Source organism: Coptis chinensis, chromosome 4, assembly GCF_015680905.1.
Source record: "Coptis chinensis isolate HL-2020 chromosome 4, ASM1568090v1, whole genome shotgun sequence".
Classification (NCBI taxonomy): Eukaryota; Viridiplantae; Streptophyta; class Magnoliopsida; order Ranunculales; family Ranunculaceae; genus Coptis; species Coptis chinensis.
In genome coordinates, this window is record NC_141459.1 from 82,302,873 (window position 1) to 82,329,200 (window position 26,328).

Below are 26,328 nucleotides of genomic sequence, written 5' to 3' on the forward strand. Positions count from 1 at the left end.
GTCAGTGGAAAGTAAGTGCCTCTGTTACCAAAAGAGACAATCACACATTCATTCTTAGTAAGCTTTTGGACCAGCATACATGTGAGACATATGATGAAAACAAGTATGCACAGGCTACATCACCATGGGTAACTAAAACACTTGTTGACAAAATGAGAGATCATCCTGATTACAAACCAAGGGATATACAGAAAGAGATTTTTTATGAGTTTGGAGTTAGTATATCTTATTGGACTGCCTGGTCTAGTAGAGTTTTGATGCTAGAAAAAATTAATGGAAATTATGAAGTTGGGTATGTAGTAGTCCCAGAGATGTGTAGACAGATAGAGAAGTCCAATCCTGGTAGCCTTGTTAAATGGTTTGTGAAAGATAGCAATCAAACATTTGTTGGTGTAGTCATTGCATTCAAGGGTTCACTAGATGGGTGGGTGAATGGGTGTAGACCAGTGATTGGGCTTGATGACTATTTTTTTTCAAAGGTAAGTATGGTGGGTGTTGTTTGACTGCTATAGGACTGGATGCCATGAATGGGCTTTTCCTTATTAGTTTTTATGTGTGCAAAGGTGAGAACAAGGATACATGGAGGCCTTTTTTGTTTGAATTGAAGCCACATCTCATCAAGCACAAGGAAAAGTTGACATTCATTAGTGACAGACAGAAGAGATTGGTACCAGCTGTTGCAGAATACTTTCCAGATTCCAATCACATGTTGTTGTTTTAACCTATGATATCAATATCGGATTAATAGGCCGATTAATCGTGTATCGCTCGTAAACCGATTAGTTTTTATCGATTTTTTAACTTTTTCTCACCGAACCGATTTAATCACCGAATTGACCGATTAATCGGCCGAGATGACCGATTTCTTGCTAAACCGAGAAAAAAATTATTGAAAATATCGGTTTCCCATCCAAAAAAATACATAAAATTAACGAATTAGATTCTTAAACCGTATTAATAATAATAGAACCCAATCAATACACAAAGCTAAGAGTTTACTTATTTTTCCCTCCTTAACGAAAGTTAAATATACAAATTATTGTATTATCTCTCCAATAAATATTATCGCTTCTCGATCCCCTTATTCCTTTAAATATTTAACATAATTTTTGTGTTTGACATATCTGTAGTACTCCAAAATTGAGCTTTAGATGTGATTATGAGAATTTGATATTTTTTGTTGTATCTCGAATCACTGTTTAGAAATATTTGGTATGATTATACTAATATATATTTTGAAAATATCAAATATATACATCCGATATAACCGATTAAATCACCGATTAACCAATTAATCGCATATCGCTCATCGACCAATTAGTTTCGAAAACCGATTTTAACTGCTTAGGTTTTAACTTATGCATTTTTGTCAATATTTACTATAGGCCAGATTCCACATCTAATGTTGTACATGTATTTCTTGTTGTAGATTTTGTTTCTGACATATGTATAAAGATTTTAAAGCTAAGTTTCCTGGTGAACTATGGGAAAGTCTTGCTTAGGAAGCTGCAATAACATACAAGCTACCAGAATTGACTAGGATCTTAGGAACCATAAACAAAACTGATAGTGCAGCATTAGATTGGTTAGATAGTGAGCCAAGGGAGTGTTGGGCTAGAGCACACTTTGATTGGACATCAAAGTGTGATGAGTTGACTAACAATTTCAGTGAGTCTTTCAACTCATGGATTTTGAAAATAAGAGATAAACCTTTGGTCCAGTTTATAGACATGTATAACCTGCTTTTGTTGAAGTCCATCTATGATAGGAGAATGTTGTCAATGGATTCATTTGAACATGGTGTTGTTCCAAATGTTTTGTACATGATTAAGAAGAGAGAGGAGAGGTATTACAATTATGAGATCAGAGGTGTAACTGAGACTCAGTATTTAGCAATGAGCCACCTAACTGGGAAGAAATATAATGTGGCCGGAAATCCAAAAGCTAGAATGCTCTTGCATTGAGTGGCAAATGTCAGGAGTGCCCTGTGTGCATGCAATTGCAGTACTCAGATCAAGGAGGGAACCATATATGGTCTAGGTAAATCACTTGTGTTTATATATGTCTATATGTGTATTAGTTTCTTGGGTACTTTCTTTACATTTTTTTCATTATATGGCAGATATTGTAGTCCTTATTTTAATGTTGAGGCCTTCAAAGCAACTTACGCAGGTTATTTGTATCCGCTTGATAATATAGAGGATTGGTCATAAATATATAGTGAGTGATGCCCCTTTCCTAATACTTTTGTTATTTAGTAATTTGTTTTATTTGTATGTAATTTGTAATATAATGTATTTTTCTTAACAGACCTTGGACAAAGAATTGGTACTGCCTCCTGAACTCACCACACAACCAGGGAGACCAAGGAAGCAGAGAATTAGGGCAGATGATGAAATGCCTCAGTCAAAGAAGAAATGTGCAAAGTGTCAAAAAGAAGGTCACAATTCTAGATCATGTGATGCAAGGAAAAAAGGGGAATTTGGCAAGAAGAAGAAAATAAAAGGTATAATAACAGTTGGTTCTAATGTGATATATCCTTCATATGTCTAATGGTACTCATGATGTCACAGCAACCCAAGTGCAAGATGGACCTTAAATGCAACAACAAGCTCCTCCAATGCAAGAAGATGCACCTCCAATGCAGCAAAGGAAAGGGAAGAAAAGTAAAGGTATGTTAGTTGAATATTGAAAGCAAAATGCATGAGTATGGTTAGTGCATGACTGCATAAACCTTACCTTATGCAAATACTAATTCAATAAGTGAGAAGGTGCCCAAACAGAGCAAGAAGTAAGTCAGCAACAGCCACCACCCCAAGTACAACAACAACAAGAGGCACCAACACAAGGTAGGGGAAGGAGAGGCAAGGGAGGGAAAGGAAGAGGAGGAACATTGCAAAAGACAACTCGAATGCAAGAACCACAAGCAGAACAACCCCCATGTAGGGGAGGGAGAGGAAGAGGAGCCCCAGTGCAAGAGGTAGCTCCAGTACAAGAACCACAAGCTCCAGGTAGAGGAGGGAGAGGAAGAGGAAGAGGAGCCCCAGTGCAAGAACCACAAGCTCCAGGCAGGGGAGGGAGAGGAAGGCCAAGAGGAGGCAAAACAGGAAGATGAGGGAATGGAAGGGAAAGGGAAGGAAGATTTCTATGGCTTGTATGGCTTGTTGTTTGGTGATGACAATGTAGAAACTCCATCAACTCCTCCAGTGAATGCAAATCAGAGAGCAGGAGAGCCACTTACACAATAGTTGGTTCGTAAATTTGAATCCTTTTGGGGCTTGTTAGTGAATATTTTGTTATTTTGTGTTACATATATATACTTGAGAAATGGTCTATATGATGTTGTTCATTTTGGGTCAGGTTATGTATGCGGTCCTTTCTTTGGATTGTTATCAGATGCTGACATTGTTTTAGTACCCTTATGAATATTGTCTGACTGACATTGCTGAGTTTAAGATTTGAATTGTTGTAGGTAATCAATATATAGTGTAGGCATGTCAGAACCAAGAACCTTTATTTGAATCCTTTTAAATTAAGCCTTATATTAGATAGAATCTCACTTGGGATACCCTATTCAATAACACAACAACACTCATTGCCACATGCATTACAATCTAGGACAAGTGTAGTCTTGTTTTCAGTAGGCAGCATATGTTAGTTGCAGTCAATGTATTGCATCTCCCTACTAAATGATCCAACCCAATCGCATTGCAATCACATTCCAACGACTTTGTCTGTTGTTTTATCCTAACTCTTGACCAAATACATGATGCCCTTGCAATTATCCTCCCTGCATCTCCTATTAAAGTAGGGACAAGTTGGAGCAGTGTGGCCTTCTTGCTCACATAGCTGACAGTGTCAATAAACCAAGTTAAAAAAAAATTAGAATTTGATACAACATAGAATTAGTCTTTTAAGATTTAACCCCTCATGTATTTGAGTTAATTAGGTTTTGGTCCTACTTTTCTGCCATTAAAGAGTTTGAATTTAAATTCGTGAAATACCTTTGGTAAATTTAAGTTGATGAAATAATTTTGGTACAATGAAAGTTCGAATAGGAGCTCCACCCATGTTTTTGTTTCAGTGATCAACAAATTTGAAGTGTTCAGGTTGTTGAGTGAAGAGTGTGAGTGTTGTAGCATTCTCTTATAGTACAGCAAAGAGACAACTTCCAACAACTCTCTAATTTTGGCCATTGGAACAATGCTTCAAATTTTTGATACGCTGATGAAGGGTAGTTTGGCCATTTAAAAAAAACGAAAAACATATTATTATAAAATAATTTGACCACAGTCAACTGAGACGACTCAAAGGCAATAGATAGAAATAGGACTAAAGCCTAATAATCGATAATTTTAGAACTAAAACCTAAATACCCCTAAATAAGTAGGGCCAAACCCTAAACAACCCTTATTGTAAACTAAACAATTAGACAATCGGTATTTAGAGTACCACGCCAACCAGCACAAGGAATACAAGGAATACAGAACAAGAAGAAGGAGGTGGTTAAGCCACCACAAATTATAAAACGACATTTCAAAAGATTTTATTCCCTTAACCAGCTGAAATGCAAGGTACTCAAGGAGTATGCTGAGGCACGAGAATTAAGAAGGCAGTTTCTTGTTTTTTTGAGTGAAAGCGCTTTAATCTTGAACTTTCTTCACATAATGATCCCGTCTAAGCAATACAAACTTGCCTTTCTAAATTGCATGGCAAAGGCACATCAGAGAAGATATTGAAGTTCTTAGTCCAAAAAATGCAGATAAACAGTAGCCAACTAACCGCTCAATCATTCCGCTTTGTCTTCTTTTAAGCTTAGGATTTTCTTTGTCTCCTCATCTTCATCTATTTTATCCGTTTTCATGCTATCCAAAAGCCCATCCACATCTTTCCCGGCTCTGACTTTTGCCTTGATCAAGGCATGATACATGTTTTTATTCATGGGGACGAAATCCTTCAACAAACCTACAAAAGCTTCCACCTCTTCAACCTCACATGTATCACCAAGCCAACTCAAAATGCTAGAAATTACCTTGGGATTGGGTTTCCAGCCTCCATTCTCATTAACAGAGAAAGCCATCTTTATGCACCTCACGGCCTTCTCCATCTCATTCTTTTGCACATATCCTGCAGCCACTATCCCCCAACTATTTGGGATGGGAATCTTCCCTTTCTCAGTTAGGTCTTCAAGCATTGCTTCGGCCTTCTCAGTCAAACCACTCTTAGAATAAGCTATAAGGATGACATTTGGCACACGAAAATCATAACTATTGCCAGATGACTCCCATTCCTTCAACAGCTTCTCTGCAACTTCTAACTCTCCAAGCTTGACAAGAGAACCAAGCATGGTAATATAATCAACGTTAATATACTTCTTACAAGCAATCTTCTTACGCTCCCACAACCTTGTCACCTCAGCCTTATTCCCAAGACTTGCGTACAGTGAGATGAGGTAGTTGTATGCAAGCCCATCTCTTTTAAACAGGTTCTCCTCTGATTTCTTCAAGGTGGCAACTGCTTTGTCGGTGAGACCAGCTTTAATATAGAAATTGGCCACTGTAGCATATGTGCTCCAGTCCATTGAGATATGAGATTGACTCTCCATTTCTACAAGAACTTTCTCCATTTCATCAATATTAGATCTCGCCCCATAAGAATTGATGCATATTCTGTAACTGAAGTTGTCTGGGACGACACCATTTTCCTTCATTTCATTTAACAGGCCAGGGACCTTTTCATACTCACCAGTGTTTGTGTAGAGACACATGAGGTCATTGTAGCAGAGAGGAGTTGAAGCAAAACCATTTTCTTTCATTTTCTGCAGATGGAACACAGATTTATCAGTTAGGCCTGCTCTGACATAACAATTCAAGAGCGCGCCATAAGTTTTATCAATTTTGTCTTCATCGCTCAAACTATTGAAGTAGCTCTCAGCAGAATCCAAACCTCGTACTCTTCCAATCAGATCTAACTGCACAGCACGTTCCCCTGATGAAAATGTGCACTCAACTTTCTTTTCCATCCATTCAGAAACCTGAGGAACAATGTAACCATGCGAAAAGGTCATGCTAAAAGTAATTCAAAACATATCAAATGAATAATTAAACAAGAAAACCATAGTATAGCTACTAACTTATCTAGTTTCTGTTAGGACAACTGCTTTTTATTTTCAATCAATTGGTGACTTTAACTTATCTAGAGTTCTAGACAACCAAATCAGCCAAAATACTTTATCTTTATATCCATTTCGATTAGCAAACTCTGTACTTGGGGATCCCTTACATCTAGGTTCCATGAGGTGATGGGAATCACATACACCAGGAAGAGCATCAATGTCATTTTACTGTATTTTTATATACTAAATGAGAATATTAGATTTACCAATCAAAACGAGAAAGAACTAAAACATCATTTGATAAAAAATTAAAAAAAAAAAAACCTGTAAAGCTTGTGTAAACCTTCTTCGTTTACGAAAATCTTGAATAATGCGTTTAAGTTCAACAAATCTAATATGTTTCCCTTCTTCAACCCATTTATCAAGTTCAGGACCAAGATTAATACCCGGGTCACCAAGGGGGCTAAGTTTTGAATACAGATTTTTCTTACGAAATTTCCCAGTGTATACTGACCTACTTGATATTGTCACGAAATTTTCAAATGGTTTGATATTTGATTCGAGAGTTGATGATATGTTCAAACGTTTCATGATCGACAGAAACTTTGACTTCATTTTTTTATTCTTGTTGTTTTGAGAGTGTTTCGAAGAAATGAAGGTTTTATTAGGGTTTATACTTGGTTGCAAAATGCCATGGAATTGCGTGATATATGCCACGAGATGCCGGGTTTGGAAGTTTTAAGTTTGGTTGACAAGGTAGCTCAATTTTGATGGAATAAGGTCTAGATTGCTTATAGGCGATAAACTGTAATTGGTACAAAACTTGAACACTGTCTTAGTTATTCAACTTCACAATATTCTGTATAAGTGTATATAAACCAAAGCAATGCGGTTCATTTTTCGTATGTATATATTTGATGGTATTTCTTTATAATACCACCCCCCCCTCCTTCTACTGCCCTTTGAAAACAAGTGAATCTCAACATATATACAAGTGAATCCCAATATATATACAAGTGAATATGTATGGTGCGGGTCTTTTTTTTCCTGATCCATTTAAAATAGGATCTCATTTAAAACAGATTTGCCAATAAAAAAAAAAAAAAAAAAATGTAGGGTACCGGTCTCTTTTTTCCTAATCCATTTTTCTTTCCACAAATAACCCTTTAGCTAAAATTTAGACAATCTGGGTAAAAATCCGAAGTTACAAAACTCCAGTTGGGCATTTGAGATTATGATCGATATTGTTTTGCCGTTATTGTTGATAATCTTGATTTGCTTTTCTACTCGATAAGCTGTTGACTTTGAAGGCAAATATTTGGCATGAGCTAGATTACACAAGACAGCGTAGAAACAAAAACGGATAATTTGAAGTAAGCAACCACTAAATTCCACTTGCTATCGTATAGACGTATAGTAGGTAAAACGAATATACCTTAATAAAAGAAACGAACAAATTACACATAAAATATTATTTAATACATCAACCTGCTGAAAATGAGTTGCAGTACCAGAGAGTATGCTGAGACACAGGACTACCTCTTTTCCATTCTTTGCGGATCAGAGTTAACTGGCAGAGAAGATATGAAACTTCCATTCACAAAGATGCAGATTCACAGTAGTTAAGTAGCAGCAATATATTCAGCTCCCTCTTCTTTCAAGCTCAGAACCTTCCCATTCTCTTCATCTAGATCTATTTTATTAGCTTTCATGCTTTCCAAAATGCCGTCCACATCTTTCCCTTCTCTAACATTTGCCTTGATCAACGCATAATACACGTCTTTATTAATGGGGATTAAATCCTTCAACGACCTGACAAAATCTTCCACATCTTTTACTTCACATGTATCACCAAGCCAATGCAATAAGCTAGAAATTACTGTAGAATTTGGTTTCCAACCTCCATCACTTTTATTAACTGAGAAAGCCTTCCTCATACACCCCAGTGCCTTTTCCATCTCATCCTTTTCCACATATCCTGCAGCCATTATCCCCCAACTATTCGGGTTCGGAACCTTCCCATTGTTAATTAGATCTTCAAGCATTGCTTCGGCCTTCTCGGTACAACCCCTCTTAGTGTAAGCAATAAGGAGGACATTTGGCACACGGAAATCGTAATGATTTCCAGATGACTCCCATTCCTTCAACAGCTTCTCTGCATCATCTAACTCTTGAAGCTTCACAAGTGAACCAAGCATAGCTATGTAATCCATATTCATAATTTTCTTACAAGCAGTCTTCTTAAGTCCCCACAACCTTGCCACCTCAGTCTTATTCCCAAGACTTGCAAATAGTGAGATGAGGTAGTTGTATCCAACCCCGTCTTTCTTAGTTAGCTTTTCCTCTGATTTCTTCGAGGTGGCAAATGCCTTGTCAGTGAGACCCGCTTTTATATATATGTGGGCCATTGTGGTATGTGTGTTCCAATCCATTGAGATGTGGGATTGGTTTTCCATTTCTTCGAGAACCTTCTCCATTTCATCAATACAAGATCTCTTTCCATATGAATAGATGCACATCCTGTAACTGAAGTTGTCAGGACTGACACCGTTCTCCTTCATTTCGTTTAACAGGCCAGGGACCTTTTCATACTCACCAGTGTTAATGTAGAGGCCCATGAGGTCACTGTAGCCGAGAGAAGTTGAAACCATACCCATTTCTTTCATCTTCTGCATATGTGACAGGGATTTATCTGTTAGTCTTTCTTTGACATAACAATTCAGGAGCGCACCATAAGTTTTTTCGCTTTTGTCTTTGTCACTCAGACTATTGAAGTAGCTCTCAGCAGATTCCAACCCACGTACTCTACCAATCAGATCCAACTGGACAGCATGGTTGCTTGATGAAAATGTGCAAATCTGAGTCGTATTCATCCACTCTGAAATCTGCAAAGTAAAGCATATGGAAAGAGGCGAAAGAAATCTTATTTTAAAACATATAAATGAGGAAAGAAGAAAAGTATCCGCAACCAGAAAAATTGCTCTTTACACCTTTGGCGAAAAGAAATTAGTACAAGAAGAGCCATTTTTTAAGGCTGATGCTTTTAGAACTATTTCTAACTTAATTGAAAATGGGTTTTTAATTATCAGCAGAGGCCCTGACCAATCCCAACATTCTATGTGCAATTTATTGTCATACTCAGAGAAAGACCTAACGTAAACCTAGGTTTGTTTGTCAAAATATCACTAGACTTCCAAGCAGAGAACCATACTGATAAATTTCTTATCAAGACTGTCCGAGTGAATTTCTTATCAACCGCAACAATGTGTGGGTAGGAGATCAGATAGATAATGAGATTACAAGCCCATAAATGGCAATAGACAACTAATGATACATTATGTAAATCACATACAAAATCTAAAAGACACATGCTAACATAGAATGATTTTTTATGATTTTACAGTATTCACCCACTAGAGAAACAATCTCACTGACCGTTTCCGCCATTAACAAATTTGCGTCCAGACTGTGCTTGTCCCCTTCTTCATCATCCCCACTCCATTCTTCAACTTCATCCGTAAATTCTCCGTCTTCACCACTCAATTTTCAGTCTGTGTTGGTATACAACTGTGTCTTTCCCCCTCACATTTCTCCTCAGTCATAAGTTTCTTCACCACACCATGTATGGTATTCTAGTTCCTATATCTCACTAGAGCATTTGCCACTAGGGATTAAAAACACCATATACTTATTAGCACAAAAAAAAAATAATAATAACAACATTGTAAAAGAAACCCTTTCAACCAAACAAGTAAAATCCAATTTCACAAACGAAACCAACATCAATATGTAAAAACAGACCATGGGCGTACCGCCTATGTTTGCGAAGATCTTTAAGAATGATTTGAAGGTCTGCAACATGAACTTTGTTACCTTCTTCTACCCATTTATCAAGTACAGGAACAAGATTAATACTGGGGCTACCAAGTGGACTAATTCTTGAATACAAAGTTGGTTTCTTTGGTTGGATTCCACTAAATATTGCTATCAGTTTATTCATTGCTGGACAAGTTTGATGGTTTTGAGAGTGTAGGTGAGTACAAGTAAGCGGGACTCTCTTTTCCCGGGTTAAAAACTAGAAAATGTTTCCCAGCAAACATAATTACATGAAAATTGAAAGAAAATCAAGAACGTGTAACGCACGTGTAAGCATCAATTTTATTTTTTATTTTATTTATTTTGTCGATTTCCGATAAACTGTAATTCTCAACCAAACATGTTTACTCAAAATTGCTTTTAGATTTTTTTTTTTTCAAAAAAGCACTTTTTAAGAAAAGATAAGATCCAAACACCCACTAAGTTTTAGGGTTTATGCTATGCCAGAGTTAGTGAGATATTGGGGTTGAAAATTATGTTTGGGTATTTATTATGTTGAAACTTGAAACTTGCAATGTCTGTACAGTTGTTGATATATACAGTATATGCGGAGATTTTAAGCATTGGCATTTTGGTCAGCATGGAGGTTTTTAATACAGGCTTCCAGGGTATAGGGAAACACCCACCAAATACTTGCAAACTGAAAGCCAGATTTAAAATTTTCATAAATATAGAGTGTAGTTTGAAGTTTGAACTCCGATCCCCAAAGTGCCTTTGAACACACTTAGACGCATGTGGTGTTTTAAAAGTACCTCGAAATATTTATAGGTAAACAAGCATAGACAAAATGCCTTTCAAGTCTAGATAAGAAAACTCCTGATGCAAAAAGCATAAACAAGCAATCACGCCATGAGGAAATTTTCTTCTATCACCCATGTAGATATATGATTTTCAAACGATGTGCTGTTGCACAAGGGGCACAACTGATGATAAGCACGCAACTCTAATTTCATCTTAAACAAATCAAACTGGGTGGAACTTTTGCTAGAATCTTGCAACCGGCAAGTCAGACAACAACGCCCTAAACAAAAACTGAACTTTTTCTGCCTTGCCATTTGAGGCTTAATTTTTAGAGGGCCTCCATATCGTGCACTGTTTAAAAGACTTGGTTCCGAAAATTTTAAGGCAACACACTTGCACCCAAGTAGCAACTAGCAAGTAGGAGATTTGCTGTCCTTCGCCATATGGAGAAAGTGTTCTCTCCTTCGCCATTTACTGTGAACTATAAACAATAACTATACTCACTATTGCGGCAATCAGCATAAACATTTCTGGCCAAGACACTATTAAAAGGGGGAAAGGCACAAGTGCTTATACCTTCATAAAAGAAACAAACAAATTACACGTTAAAAATTGTTTAATACGTCAACCTGTTGAAAATGAGTTGCAGTACCAGAGAGTATGCTGAGACACAGGACTACCTCTTTTCCGTTCTTTGCAGATCAGAGTTAACTGGCAGAGAAGATATGAAACTTCCACTCACAAAGATGCAGATTCACAGTAGTTAAGTAGCAGCAATATATTCAGCTCCCTCTTCTTTCAAGCTCAGAACCTTCCCATTCTCTTCATCTAGATCTATTTTATTAGCTTTCATGCTTTCCAAAATGCCGTCCACATCTTTCCCTTCTCTAACATTTGCCTTGATCAACGCATAATACACGTCTTTATTAATGGGGATTAAATCCTTCAACGACCTGACAAAATCTTCCACCTCTTTAACTTCACATGTATCACCAAGCCAATGCAATAAGCTAGAAATTACTGTAGAATTTGGTTTCCAACCTCCATCACTTTTATTAACTGAGAAAGCCTTCTTCATACACCCCAGTGCCTTTTCCATCTCATCCTTTTCCACATATCCTGCAGCCAATATCCCCCAACTATTCGGAATCGGAACCTTCCCATTGTTAGTTAGATCTTCAAGCATTGCTTCGGCCTTCTCGGTACAACCACTCTTAGTATAAGCACCGAGGAGGACATTTGGTACACGGAAATCATAAATATTTCCAGATGACTCCCATTCCTTCAACAGCTTCTTTGCGTCTTCCAACTCTTTAAGCTTCACAAGTGAACCAAGCATAGTCATGTAGTCCATATTAATAATTTTCTTACAAGCAGTCTTCTTAAGCTCCCACAACCTTGTCACCTCAGTTTTATTCCCAATACTTGCGAATAGTGAGATGAGGTAGTTGTACCCAACCCCATCTTTCTTAGTTAGCCTTTTCTCTGATTTCTTCAAGGTGGCAACTGCCTTGTCAGTGAGACCCACTTTCATATATATGTGGGCTATTGTGGCATATGTGTTCCAATCCATTGAGATGTGGGATTGGTTTTCCATTTCTTCGAGAACCTTCTCCATTTCATCAATACTGGATCTCTTCCCATATGAATTGATGCACATCTTGTAACTGAAGTTGTCAGGAGTGACACCGTTCTCCTTCATTTCGTTTAACAAGCCAGGGACCTTTTCATACTCACTAGTTTTAATGTAGAGGCACATGAGATCATTGTAGGTGAGAGCAGTTGAAACCATACCCTTTTCTTTCATCTTCTGCATATGTGACAGGGATTTACCTGTTAGTCCTTCTCTAACATAACAATTCAAGAGCGCACCATAAGTTTTTTCACTTTTGTCTTCGTCACTCAGACTATTGAAGTAGCTCTCAGCAGACTCTAGCCCATGTACTCTACCAATCAGATCCAACTGGACAGCATGTTCGCTTGATGAAAACGTGCAAACACCTGTCGTACCCATCCACTCAGAAATCTGCAAAGTAAAGTATATGGAAAGAGGTCAAAGAAATATTACTTCAAAACATATAAATGAGAAAAGAAGAAAAGTATCCACAACCAGAAAAATTGCTCTTTACACCTTTGGCGAAAAGAAATTAGTACAAGAAGAGCCATTTTTAAAGGTTGATGTTTTTAGAACTATTTCTAACTTAATTGAAAATGGGTTTTTAATTATCAGCAGAGGCCCTGACCAATCCCAACATTCTTTGTGCAATATATGGTCGTACTCATAGAGAGACCTAATGTAAACCTAGGTTTGTTCATCAAAACTTCACTAGAGTTCCTAGCAGAGAGCCATACACGCGCTTATTATACACACCAGTAAAACCATACCGTACCTTTGGGTTGAGATATAGACGATGACATAACCACACCCTTATACCCTCAATCTCCTCCCTGTAAAGATATTGTTGATTTAACATGACAAAGTTAAGCGTGTCTTCCATATATTTTGACTAGCAATCTTTTCCTACTTGGTTTCCTTTGTGTAGGCTGTATGCTGAAGCAAAAGATGAAAGGGCCTAGCTAGTTGCATGGTTAAACTTGTCGATTACCTATGGTATATGGAGACAAGTGCCTAGGTCCCAAGGAGTGATGGGAATATTACCAAAGCGCAACATTACTTGGATTACTATAGAACATTTACGACACCATATACCCACTCAAAATCACAAACATAACACCAAAAAAACAACATTATTTCAATCCCCAACAAATAAAACCCAATTTCACAATCAACACGCCACCCACATTTACATAACACCATTAAAAATGTAAACTCAAAATAAAACCAGTAAATTAATAGGATAAATAATAAAAACATACCTGTAAAGCATGGGTGTATCGCCTTCGTTTACGAAGATTTCTAAGAAGGTTTTGAAGCTCTGTATAACGAACTTTGTTACCTTCTTGAACCCATTTATCAAGTACAGGAACAAGATTAATTCTAGGATTACCAAGTGGACTAATTCTTGAATACAAAGTTGGTTTCTTTTGAGGCATTCCACTAAATACCAGGGCCCAAAATATCGCCGAGATATCCGATATCTCGCCGATATATCTCGGTAAATTGGTACACCGATATCGAATATATCCAGAATATTGAACCCCTTTTTTCCGAGATATATCGGAATTTCCGATATGAAAGTTTATATCGCCGAGATAATTATTTCATAATCGATATATATCGGTTGACTTTTTGACCAATTATTAATAATTTAATATTGTTTGAAATATCCTATATATCCGAGTTTCGGCGAGAGATCCGAGATATCCGATATCGATGAATATCCGATATTTTAGAAACTTTGAAAATCACCAAAAGACCGAGATATCCGATATATCCGATATATCTCGGTTTTTGGGTACACCGATATATTAACCGATATCGAAATTTTGGGCCTTGCTAAATACAGCTCTCAGTTTATTCATTGCTGGACAAGTTTGAAGGTTTTGAGAGTGTAGAAATCAGAAAATGAGGTTAAGTGGGACACTCGAGAAAATGTTTTCCCGCGTGAAACGCACGTGCGATGTTATAAATAAAATATGAGGGCCCGTCCTTTTTCGGACATTCTTGAGTCTTGACGCTTGTTTAGACTTTAGAGGAGAGAGCAAGTAAGTAACCCTACATATGTATTTTTTTTATATATTTCTTCTTGATCATTTAAAGTTGAGTTGTAAATTAAACTAGTTTTTTTTTTTTTTTTTATAAATGTGAAGATTAATTGATGAATTAGTAATTTGGGTTTTGATGAAATATGTTTATACTCAACCACATATGGCAACAGAAAACCATTATTTGTCGTCATATTATATTGGAATTACTATTGGTTTTATATTTTCTTTTCTTGTTTTATCAGGAAAAACAGTATGAACTCTCTAGCTCAATTTTTCACAACTCATATCTCTCTGAAACATCCTCCAGTAAAAGTAAAAACTATGATGACTGCAGATTGGTCTCAATTACCGCAGCCGCTGTTAGAATTGATTTACAGAAGATTATTTCCTTCTGATCATTTGGGATTTAGTTCCGTATGTTCATCTTGGAGATTAGTTGCCATTGAAGAAGGGCGTTACCTACCACACCAATTTGTTGGACTTATTGCTTCTGGAGTAACCATGGACAGTGAAACGCGGCGTCTCTTTGAACCACTTCAATGTGACTACAAGAATAGTAACAGAGCTCCACTGAACTTATCAGTGCCTCATCGTTACTATTGCTGCGGAGCTAGTTTTGGCTGGCTGGTGCTGGTTGATGAAAGTTTGGATATGCAGTTGCTTGATCCAATTTCCGGAGAGAAAATCCAACTCCCCTCATCAACCACCCTCCCTCCATCAAGGCCAAGCTTTAGAAATTTTGGCAAGTACAGCGTCAGTAAAGCCATCTTGTCCTGTGCTCCTAGTCGCTCGACGTCCTATCGGACAATCGTTTTAACCATATGTGGTGGATTAAGATTGGCCTATTGCAAACCTGGAGATGAAGCATGGACTTCTATAGAATTTGAAGTACCCCGAGAGCATGTAGATGCCATATACTACAAAGGGAAGTTTTTTGCTGTCTATAACCCTGGAGGAATTGTAACTATTGATTTTGCTGATCCTGATCACCCAACAATGACTGACTATGCTCCTACACCACCCGGTGAATTTTTTTGGCAGAGTCGGTACCTGGTAGAATCAAAAGGCGAGTTGTTCCAACTTAGAAGGACCTGTAAGTTTGATTCAGATAATACTTATAGGAGTGATAGTGATGATTATGATTATTTTTTTGGTGTTGCTGGTGGTGACGGTGAGGAGGTTCTAGGTGGGCAGAGCCAAAACGACGATGATTACAATGATGAAGTTGATAATGAAAGTGATCAGAGTGATGAATCTGATGGTTCTGACTTACTTGAATCGTTAAGGTGTTATAGAACAGTTCGATTTAAAGTATTTAAGTTCAGAAACTGTCCTGGTTGTAATAATCTTGAAGCATGGCAAAAGGTTGAAAGCATAGGGGATAATGCGTTCTTCGTGGGGGGTTGTAACAGCTCTTTCTCTGTTTCAGTGTCTGATTTCTTGGGTTGCAAACCAAATTCCATATACTTCACAGACAGTATGGTGCCGTATGATTACATGCCTGAACCTATACGCCATGATATAGGCATTTTCAGCTTAGAAGACAAAAGTGTCAAAGAAATCTATCCAATTGATTCTAAACCAGTGTGGCCGCCTTCATTTTGGTTTACCCCAGTTCCATGGAGAAACTAACTAGTCTGTCAGTACTACCTTAGATGGTTTAGTTGTAGATGGGTGTAGGTTTGATTCTTTTACGTTGTTTTCTCTTTTGGTTGGTTTAGTTTGTAACCCTTTGAGAACCTATTGGTCACTATCATTATATGCGTAGGTGGAAGAAAGTAATGTTTTAGTAGTTATTATATTGGTTATGATCTTATATATTTCTACGATTGTGCTGTCATAAAGCTAGCAAATCACTCACTTAACCTGCTGTATGAGAATTCTGGATGCATGACAAACCTACTTATCTAGTAGTAATAAAGAAATGAACTTGTGAGATATGACGTTGCGTTCTTCCACCATGGAAGTAGACTTCGTAGGAATCCCCACTGTGACAAAACTTTGACACCGATATACAACCGTTTCTGACAATGTTTTGCCAGAATTTGTCAAAATCCCGATAAATCTTGTAGCTTTTGGGTCTCTTCAAAATTTCAGTAAACTTAAAAATCTTGTCTATTCCTTACAGTGGTCAGTGGTGAAGGGGTGACTTCCCAATTGCGCATTAGGAATACAACTAGAAGTGAGCTCCTATGGTCATGGAAAGTTCGTCAAACATATATTATATAATTAGGGGGAGTCTAACAAGCTATTTGGCATATAGGAGCCACAAGTAGTGTACGATAACTGTGTTATCGTTTTCCTTTTTAAGTTTGGAAGGATTCTAAAATCTAATGGACAGAGATACTGTACGTGTTGTCTGTCTCTTAAGTCTTAACACAATCGATTATCACCAACAGATGGAGATGTTTTGGTAGGGAATATAGCAACATTTAAGATGGACTGCATTGTGTTTTTCAGACATTAAGGACTTGATACACTCCTTGATCCTCTCTCTCGAAGGAAAAAAAAAAAGGTGTTTTGGGGCTAAGATGTGAAGTTTTGATCCTGTCCTATGTCAGTGATATGGGTGATATGGATATCTAAGAACAATATAGATGTTCAGCAATGAATTTGTTAAGTAAGAACAACGTATGCGATGGGCTGCTGAGAGATCCCTGAGGGCCAAAAGTCTAATTCACAACAACAATAGATGAAAAATGAACTTGCTTTGAGCACTTCAAGATGCTCTATCATTCTATCCAGCCAAGTACAGTGTTAAACAAAGAAAATGGCAGACTGCAAGGAATTGGTCTAGTGTAAATTATAGAAGTGTATAAAATCTACTATCTACTATCTATATACTAAAACAGAGACCTTTAAAGAAGGATTTTCTCTCTCCTATGTGGCACTCTAATATGAGAGTTAGTTTTTTTTTCTATCTTATGTGGCACTCTAATATGAAAGATAATATTTTCTAATAGTCTCCTACATACATACATGGAACTCTTTTGGAGAGTTTGAGTGTATTTCTAATTCTTATATTTTGAGAGTTTAAGTGTATTTTCAATTCTTATATATTTGATCAAATAAAAAAAATTACTAAAAAAAAATAGGTGATTTGTAGAAATTTCCTATAAATCAAACACTTTTAGTGTTCCAATTCTTATATATTTGATCAAATAAAAAAATACTAAAAATAGGTGATTTGTATAAACTAATTTCCTATTACAAATCATACAATTTTAGTATCTATGATAAAACACCGACTTTATTTCAATATATCCTTAACATGGCTTAAAACATAGTTAAAACAATTATACAAAATATATAAAAAGAAAATGAAAAAAAAAAATAACGCAAAGCAATAATGATAAATATTTTAAAATATATATAATATTGAATGAAACTAACGACAAAAAAACAATTAATGGGGAACGGAAAACTGGATGCAAATGCATCGAACTAACCTCAAATAATATTTAACGGAAAATCGAAAAAATCGGATGCAAATGCAAGCATTAAACTAATCTTAAAAAGTAATTAATAGAAAATCAAAATATGGATACAACCGCATTAAACTAATCTCAAAGAATAATTAACAGAAAATCAAAACTTGGATACAAATACATCAAACTAACATCAAAAAATAATTGTTGGAAAATCGAACCTGATGCAAATGCATTGAGCTAACCCTCAAAGATTAAATTAATCAGAAATCGAAAACTGGATGCAATCATATTGAACTAACCTCAAAGAAAAAATTAATTATAAATTGGGAACATAATGCAAATGCGAAACTAATCTTAAAAAATAATTAACGGAAATCGAAACCTCGATGAACCGTGCATTGAACTAATCTCAAAAATATATTGGATGCAAAACCTCAAGAAATAATTAACGGAAATCGAAACCGATGCAAACTCATTGAACTAACCTCAAACAATAATTAACGGAAATCGGAAACTAAATGCAAATGCAACTTTATCAAATAATAAACAAACAGAAATCGAAAACTTGATGCAAATACATTAAACTAATCTCACGTAATAATTAACGGAAATCGAAACCTGATGCAAATGCATTGAACTAACCTCAAAGAACAATTAATAGAAAATTGGGAATTTGATGCAAATGTATTGAACTAACCTAAAAGAATAATTAACGATCAATCAAAACTGATGCAACCTTAATGAACCGATCTCAAAAAATAAATAATGGGAATTGAAAATTGGATGCAACCGCATTGAACTAACCTCAAAATATAAATAACGAAAAATCAGAAACTAGATGCAAATGCATTAAACTAACCTCAAAACATAGTTGGGTTATATGTTGTGGGAATGTTTCGATAAGTATAGTTTTGCATTTAAAATGATGTTTATCTTATCTCTTTCCGTATGATTAGGAACTTCTTGCTATCCAAGTAGCTTCAATATATATGAACTTCGCCTTATTAGGCAATTTCACAAAAATTCAATTAAACTTTTATTATTAAACAAAACAAATGAAGTTGATGAATTTTATCAAAGGTGAGTTTTTTTTTTAATGGAGAGTGAGGTTTTCACGTTATAAGAAATTTGGTTGAGTGATCAATATAATATTAATATATAATAGTTATGCATATTTGCAAATATTTTTTAGAATAATTAATATAACAACACCCATTCGTAGATAATTTTTAAAGATTCCACATAGTGAGTCATGTATAATTTAAAGAATAATTAACGAGAAATCGGAAACTAGATAATCTTCGATGATCCCACATAGTAAATTAAGCATAATTTACTTTTTATGTCATGTTTTCAAGGACACTACAGATGGATCAATAGAAGTTGGTATTACACACCACATTGATAATTATAAGGAAATTGGAAAATTGATTCAAATACATAACCGAGCTCAAGGAGTAATTAATGGGAAATCATAAAGTTTTGCAAATTGCATTAAACTAATGACGAAGAAAGTAACTAAAGGATAATTAGAAATTGAATGCAAATCCTTAAAAAATATTTATCGGAAAATTGGAAACGGTATGCAAATACATCAAACAAACCTCAAATAATAATTAATGAGAAACCGGAAACTGAATGCGAATGCATTGAACTTTACTCAAAAAATAATTAACATAAAATCAAAAACCGAATGCAACTGCATTGAACTAACCTCATAAAATAATTGGTGGGAAATCGAAAACTAAATGCAAATGCATTGAAATAACCTCAAAAATTAGTTAACGAAAAATAAAAAACTGGATATATATAATTATATCGAACTAACCTCAAAGCATAAATAATCAGAAACTAGATGCAGATGTATTAAACTAACCTTAAAGAGTTATTAACGGGAAATCGGAAACTGGATCCAAATGTAATGAACTAATCTCAAAGACTAATTAATGAAACATTAAAAATGGATGAAACTCCGTGACCGAACTAACCTAAATGAATAATTAACGGAAATTATAAATTTGATGTAACCGCATTGAACTAACCTCAAAAAATAATTAACCGAAATCGAAACTTGATGCAAATGCATTGAACTAACCTCAAAGAACAATTAACATAAAATCTAAAATTATATGAAATTGCATTGAACTAATCTAAAAGAATAATTAACGGAAAACTAAAACCGGATGCAACCGCATTAAACTAAAATCGAGATTAACTAACGGAAATCAAAATTGATGCAAATGCATTGAAATAACATAAAAAATGGTTAACTAGAAATCGAAGTCGGATGTAACTGCATCGCGACCGACCTCAAGGCATAAATATCCACTTTTTAGCCTTCTCATATGAATAATTACAAGTAATTATGAACCCAAAATAAAAGTGAGTTTATAAAACAGACTCTTACATGTATGCAAACCGTATAGAAATTGTAAACTATCGAACTAACCTAGAAAAACAATTAACAATAAAATTAGAAACCGGATGCAAATATATTGAACTAACCTCAAAGAGTAATTAACGGAGATTGGAACACGGATGCAAATGCAATGAACTAATCTCAAAGACTAATTAACTAAACATCAAAAACTGGATGCAACTATGCGCATTTAAATTAACTTTAATGAATAACTAATGGGAAATCATAAAGTGGATGTAATTGCACCGTGACTAACCTCAAATAATAATTAACGGAAAATCGAAAACTTGATGCATTCGCATTGTACTAACTTCAAAGAATAATTAATGAGAAATTAGAAACGGATGCAACATACTATATTAAACTAACCTCAAAAAGAATAATTAATGGAAAATCATAAACTTGGTGCAAATGCATTGAATTAATAACCCTAAAACATATTTGTATTTTATGTAGGAGAATAAATGTCTCGACAAATATAGTTTTGCATTTTAAGCAGTGTTTATTATAATTATTTTTATTGTGATTGGGAATACATTGCTATTCAAGTATCTTCAATATTATCTTCACAAGATTGGGCATTCTCACAAAACTTTAATTATTAAACCTAACAATAAAAAAAAAAAAAAAAAAAAAAAATTAGTTTTATCAAGATTTGGTGCTTCATTTTTTATAGAGAGTGGTGCAATAAATTTAAATGAGTAATTAATATAATTTTCATATCTCATAACTATGCATAGTTGCTAATATTTTTAGAATAATTTAATATAACGGCACCCGCTCAGAGGACACGCTCATATGATAAATCTTTTCAAGTGGGAGTATTGTATTATTTGAGGATATGGAAATAATCAATCTGTTTTAGTGATTTGTATACATTAGTACGTAAGCCGAACGGTGATGATTTACCGCTAAATCACCATAAATCTAATAAAACTATTATACAAGCTAGATCGAGTTTAAAATAATTTTATTTGAAAATTACAGATTAATATTATAAACCACAAAGTGAATAGACTATCTCAATTTGATCCCTTAGTTTTCAAGTACTTATGCACCATGAACAGCATAATCGCTGTTCATTAACGTATTTCGGTTTATTTTCAATAAAAATATATTCTGATTCAAAAATTTGCCGCTAAATCACCATAAATCTAAGAAAACTATTATACAAGCTAGATCGAATTTAATATAATTCTATTTGATTATGGATTAATATCCTAAACCACAAAGTGAATAGGCTATCTCAATTTGATCCCTTAGTTTCCAAGTACTTATACATCATAATCGCTGCTCATTAACGTATTTCGGTTTATTTTTAATAAAAATATATTATAATTCAAAAATTTGCCGCTAAATCACCATAAATATAATAAAACTATTATACAAGATAGATCGAGTTTAAGATAATTCTATTTGAAAATTACAGATTAATATCCTAAACCACAAAGTGATGAGGCTATCTTAATTTGATCTCTTAATTAGTTTCCAAGTACTTATGTACCATAATCGTTGGTCATTAATGTATTTCGGTTTATTTTCAATAAAAATATATTCTTATTCGAAAATGTGTGTGAGACATTTTGTAAAGCATTTTCAGCCCACAAAATATTTAATAGATCCCGGGCGTATGTCCGGGTCCAAAATCTAGTCTATATACTAAAACAGAGACCTCTAATGGAAGATTTTCTCTCTCTCCGGCACTCTAATATGAGAGTTAGTTTTTTGTTCTTTCCTATGTGGCACTATAATATGAAAGATAATCTTTTCTAATAGTGTACAATCCTACATACATAGAACGTCTTTGGAGTTTGGAGAGTTTGAGTATATTTCTAATTCTTATATTTGGAGAGTTTGAGTGTATTTCCAATTTTTATATAATTGATAAAATAAAAAAAAATTGCTAAAAAATAGGTGATTTGTAAAAGGTAATTTCCTATAACGAATCAAACACTTTTAGTGTTCCAATTTTTATATATTTAATCAAATAAAAAAATTGCTAAAAAATATGTGATTTGTATAAACTAATTCCCTATTACAAATCATACAATTTTAGTGTCTATGATAAAGCAACGACTTATTTCAAATATATCCTTAACATAGCCTCAAAACATAGTTAAAAACAATTATACAAAAAATAACATCACAAAATATATAATAGAAAATAAAAAAAAAAAAAAAAAAAAAAAAAAAAAAAAAAAAAAAAAAAAACAACAAAGCAATAATGACAAATATTTTAAAAAATATATAATACTGAATGAAACTAACGTAAAAAACCAATTAATAGGGAACCGAAAACTGGATGTAAATGCATCAAACTAACCTCAAATAATATTTAACGGGAAATTGAAAATTGGATGCAAATGCAAGCATTAAACTAATCTTAAAAAATAATTAATAGAAAATTGGAATATGGATACAACTGCATTAAACTAACCTCAAATAATAATTAAAGGAAAATCAAAACTTGGATGCAAATATATCAAACTAACATAAAAAAAATAATTGTCGAAAAATCGGAAACTGGATGCAAATACATTGAGTTAACCCTCAAAGATTAAATTAATAGAAAAATCAGAAATTGGATGCAACTGCATTTAACTAACCTAAAAAAAAAAATTAATTATAAATTAGAATATGATACAAATGCGTGGAGTTAATCTTAAAAAAATAATTAATGGGAAATCGGAAACCGGATGCAACTGCACTGAACTAATCTCAAAAAATAAACTGGATGCAAATGCATTGAACTAACCTCAAAACATAGTTGGGTTATATGTTGTGGGAATGTTTCAATAAGTATAGTTTTGCATTTAAAATAATGTTTATCTTATCTCTTTCCGTATGATTTAAAACTCATTGCTATTCAAGTAGCTTCAATATATATGAATTTCACCTTATTAGGCAATCTCACAAAACTTCAATCAAACTTATTTTATTAATTATAAATAACAAAATGAAGTTGAAAGGTTTATCAAAAGTGTGTGTGTGTTTTTTTTTAATTGAGAGTAAGGTTTTCACGTTATAAGAAATTTGGTTGAGTGATTAATATAATATTAATATATAATAGTTATGCATATTTGCAAATATTTTTTCAGAATAATTAATATAACAACACCCGTTCGTAGATAATCTTTGAAGATTTCACATAGTGAGTCATGCATAATTTAAAGAATAATTAATGGAAAATCGGGAACTGGATAATCTTTGATGATCTCACATAGTAAATCAAGCATAATTTACTTTTTATGTTATGTTTGTGCACTACAGATAGATCAGTAGAAGTTGGTATTACACACCACATTGGATAATTAAAATAAAATCGGAATCTAGATTCAAATACATAACTGAGCTCAAAGAGTAATTAACGAAAAATCGGAAACTTTATGCAAATGCAATAAACTAAACTCAAAAAGAAATAAACTAAAAATCGGAAACTAAATGCAATTGTATTAAACTAACGTCAGATAACTAATGGGAAATCGGAAACGGTATGCAAATACATCAAACAAACCTCATATAATAATTAATGGGAAATCGAAAGCTGGATGCAAATGCATTAAACGAAACTCAAAAAATAATTAACATAACATCAAAAACCGAATGCAATTGCATTGAACTAACCTCATAGAATAATTGGTGGGAAATCGGAAACTAAATGCAAATGCATTGAAATAATCTCAAAGAATAATTAGCGGGAAATCAGAAACCAAATATAATTGCATCAAACTAACCTCAAAGCATAAATAATCAGAAACTAGATGTAGATGTATTAAACTAACCTTAAAGAGTTATTAATGGAAAATCGGAAAATGGACCCAAATGCAATTAACTAATTAATCTCAAAGACTAATTAACGAAACATTGAAAAATGAATGAAACTGCATTGAACTAACCTAAATGAATAATTAACGGGAAATTATAAATTTGATGTAACTGCATTGAACTAATCTCAAAAAATAATTAACGGGAAATCGAAAACTTGATGCAAATGCATTGAACTAACCTCAAAGAACAATTAATATAAAATCGAAAATTGGATGAAATTGCATTGAACTAACCTCAAAAAATAATTAACGGAAAACCAAAAACTGAGTGCAACTGCATTAAACTAAAATCAGATATTAACTAATGGGAAATTAGAAATTGGATGCAAATGCATTGAAATAACCTAAAAAAATAGTTAACTGGAAATCGGAAGTCGAATGTAACTGCATCGCACTGACCTCAAAACATAAATACGAGTAATTAGGAACCCAAAATGAAAGTGAGTTTATAAAAACAGACTCTTACATGTATGCAAACTGTGTAGAAATTGTAAACTATCGAACTAACCTATAAAAATAATTGACAATAAATCAGAAACTGGATGCAGATGTATTGAACTAACCTTAAAGAGTAATTAACGGGAGATTGGAACCTGAATGCAAATGCAATGAACTAATCTCAAATACTAATTAACGAAACATTGAAAACTGGATGCAACTGTACTGAATTAACTTTAATGAATAACTAACATAAAATCATAAAGTGGATGCAATTGCACTGAACTAACCTCAAATAATAATTAACGGAAAATCGAAAACTTGATGCAACTGCATTGAATTAACCTCAAAGAATAATTAATGAGAAATTGAAAATTGGATGCAACGTATTACATTAAATTAACCTCAAAGAATAATTAATGGAAAATAAAAAAACTTGATGCAAATGCATTGAACTAATAACCCTAAAATATATTTATATTATATGTAGGGGAAATAAATATCTCGACAAATATAGTTTTACATTTTAAGTAGTGTTTATCTTAATTCTTTTATTGTGATTGGGAATGTCTTGCTATTTAAGTAGCTTCAATATTATCTTCGCCACAATAGATATTCTCACAAAACTTCAATTGTTAAACCTAACAATAAAAAGAAGTCGATGAATTTTATCAAGGTTTGATGCTTTCTTTTTATAGAAAGTGGTGCAAGAAATTTAAATGAGTAATTAATATAATTTTCATATCTCATAACTATGCATAGTTGCTAATATTTTTTAGAATAATTTAATATAACGACACCCGTTCGTAGGACACGTTCATGTGATAAATCTTTTCAAGTAGGAGTAGTGTATTATTTGAGGATATGGAAACAATCAATCTGTTTTAGAGATTTGTACACATTAGTACGTAAGCCGAGCGGTGATAATTTACCGTTAAATCACCATAAATCTAATAAAACTATTATCCAAGCTAGATCGAGTTTAAGATAATTCCATCTGAAAATTACGGATTAATATCCTAAACCACAAAGTGAAGAGGCTATCTCAATTTGATCCCTTAGTTTCCAAGTACTTATACACCATAATCGCTACTCATTTACGTATTTCGGCTTATTTTCAATAAAAATATATCCTGATTTGAAAATTTGTCGCTAACTCACCATAAATCTAAGAAAACTATTATACAAGTTAGATCGAGTTTAAGATAATTCTATTTGAAAATTACGGATTAATATCCTAAACCACAAAGTAAAGAGGCTATCTCAATTCAATCCCTTAGTTTCCAAGTACTTATGCACCATAATCGCTGCTCATTAACGTATTTCAGTTTATTTTTAATAAAAATCTATTTTGATTCGAAAATTTGACACTAAATTACTATAAATCTAAGAAAATTATTATACAAACTAGATCAAGTTTGAGATAATTATATTTGAAAATTATGGATTAATATCCTAAACCACAAAGTGAAGAGACTATCCCAATTTGATCCCTTAGTTCTCAAGTACTTATGCACCATAATCGCTGCTCATTAACGTATTTTGGTTTATTTTCAATAAAAATATATTTTGATTCGAAAATTTGCATGTGATATTTTGTAAAGCCTTTTAAGCACATAAAATATTTAATAGATCCCGGGCGGGTCCAAAATCTAGTAACATAAACTAGAATAGCAGATTTTTTTTATTTGGTTTTTCATCTATTATTTCAGTTGCAACTTGCAAGTAATAACCTCTCTAGAAAGCCTGGACACGTGGCAGACAGTGAGACGCCAACTAGTATTTGATAACCGGAAGATATCGCTACGTTCC

The 26,328-nt window shown here is 33.9% G+C and overlaps 4 protein-coding genes across 7 annotated transcripts; 1 reads left to right on the forward strand and 3 right to left on the reverse strand.

The window, feature by feature from the left end:
* Positions 1-4,319: 4,319 nt before the first annotated feature.
* LOC147505122 (pentatricopeptide repeat-containing protein At4g21705, mitochondrial-like) lies at positions 4,320-6,769 on the reverse strand. 2 transcript variants are annotated; one of them, XM_086557716.1, is made up of 2 exons: positions 6,440-6,769; positions 4,320-6,034 (listed from the first exon to the last, which is right to left on the reverse strand). In XM_086557716.1, the coding sequence occupies exons 1-2, from the start codon at positions 6,728-6,730 to the stop codon at positions 4,790-4,792; spliced, it is 1,536 nt and encodes a 511-aa protein (XP_086413842.1). In that variant the 5' UTR covers positions 6,731-6,769; the 3' UTR covers positions 4,320-4,789. The 2 variants fall into 2 exon arrangements, with proteins under 2 accessions (XP_086413842.1, XP_086413843.1); XM_086557717.1 differs by having other exon boundaries at positions 6,630-6,764.
* Positions 6,770-7,532: 763 nt separating this feature from the next.
* On the reverse strand, positions 7,533-10,278 carry LOC147505123 (pentatricopeptide repeat-containing protein At4g21705, mitochondrial-like). 3 transcript variants are annotated; one of them, XM_086557722.1, is made up of 2 exons: positions 9,928-10,278; positions 7,533-9,000 (listed from the first exon to the last, which is right to left on the reverse strand). In XM_086557722.1, exon 2 carries the CDS (start codon positions 8,986-8,988, stop codon positions 7,738-7,740), a length of 1,251 nt encoding a protein of 416 aa, XP_086413848.1. In that variant the 5' UTR covers positions 8,989-9,000; positions 9,928-10,278; the 3' UTR covers positions 7,533-7,737. The 3 variants fall into 3 exon arrangements, with proteins under 3 accessions (XP_086413848.1, XP_086413845.1, XP_086413847.1); XM_086557719.1 differs by having other exon boundaries at positions 9,917-10,118; XM_086557721.1 differs by lacking the exon at positions 9,928-10,278 and adding an exon at positions 9,551-9,853.
* A 1,013-nt stretch (positions 10,279-11,291) lies between these two features.
* On the reverse strand, positions 11,292-14,322 carry LOC147505124 (pentatricopeptide repeat-containing protein At4g21705, mitochondrial-like). The gene is made up of 3 exons (XM_086557718.1): positions 14,190-14,322; positions 13,610-13,790; positions 11,292-12,758 (listed from the first exon to the last, which is right to left on the reverse strand). Exons 1-3 carry the CDS (start codon positions 14,213-14,215, stop codon positions 11,496-11,498), a joined length of 1,470 nt encoding a protein of 489 aa, XP_086413844.1. The 5' UTR covers positions 14,216-14,322; the 3' UTR covers positions 11,292-11,495.
* Positions 14,244-16,245, forward strand: LOC147505125 (F-box protein SKIP23-like). The gene is made up of 2 exons (XM_086557723.1): positions 14,244-14,398; positions 14,644-16,245. Exon 2 carries the CDS (start codon positions 14,654-14,656, stop codon positions 16,031-16,033), a length of 1,380 nt encoding a protein of 459 aa, XP_086413849.1. The 5' UTR covers positions 14,244-14,398; positions 14,644-14,653; the 3' UTR covers positions 16,034-16,245.
* Positions 16,246-26,328: the final 10,083 nt, after the last annotated feature.

What these genes read in the sequence shown, in the direction of transcription:
- LOC147505124 (XM_086557718.1), bottom strand. Translation starts at nt 14,215, where the DNA reads ATGAATAAACTGAGAGCTGTATTTAG. An exon ending in AAACTGAGAGCTGTATTTAG is followed by an intron (nt 13,791 to 14,189) that starts CAAGGCCCAAAA and finishes CCTGGTATTTAG; the next exon opens with TGGAATGCCTCAAAAGAAAC. An exon ending in GATACACCCATGCTTTACAG is followed by an intron (nt 12,759 to 13,609) that starts GTATGTTTTTAT and finishes TTTACTTTGCAG; the next exon opens with ATTTCTGAGTGGATGGGTAC.
- LOC147505123 (XM_086557719.1), bottom strand. Translation starts at nt 9,976, where the DNA reads ATGTTGCAGACCTTCAAATCATTCTTAAAGATCTTCGCAAACATAGGC. An exon ending in ACATAGGCGGTACGCCCATG is followed by an intron (nt 9,001 to 9,916) that starts GTCTGTTTTTAC and finishes TTTACTTTGCAG; the next exon opens with ATTTCAGAGTGGATGAATAC.
- LOC147505125 (XM_086557723.1), top strand. Translation starts at nt 14,654, where the DNA reads ATGAACTCTCTAGCTCAATTTTTCACAACTCATATCTCTCTGAAACAT.
- LOC147505122 (XM_086557716.1), bottom strand. Translation starts at nt 6,730, where the DNA reads ATGAAGTCAAAGTTTCTGTCGATCATGAAACGTTTGAACATATCATCA. An exon ending in GGTTTACACAAGCTTTACAG is followed by an intron (nt 6,035 to 6,439) that starts GTTTTTTTTTTT and finishes ATTGTTCCTCAG; the next exon opens with GTTTCTGAATGGATGGAAAA.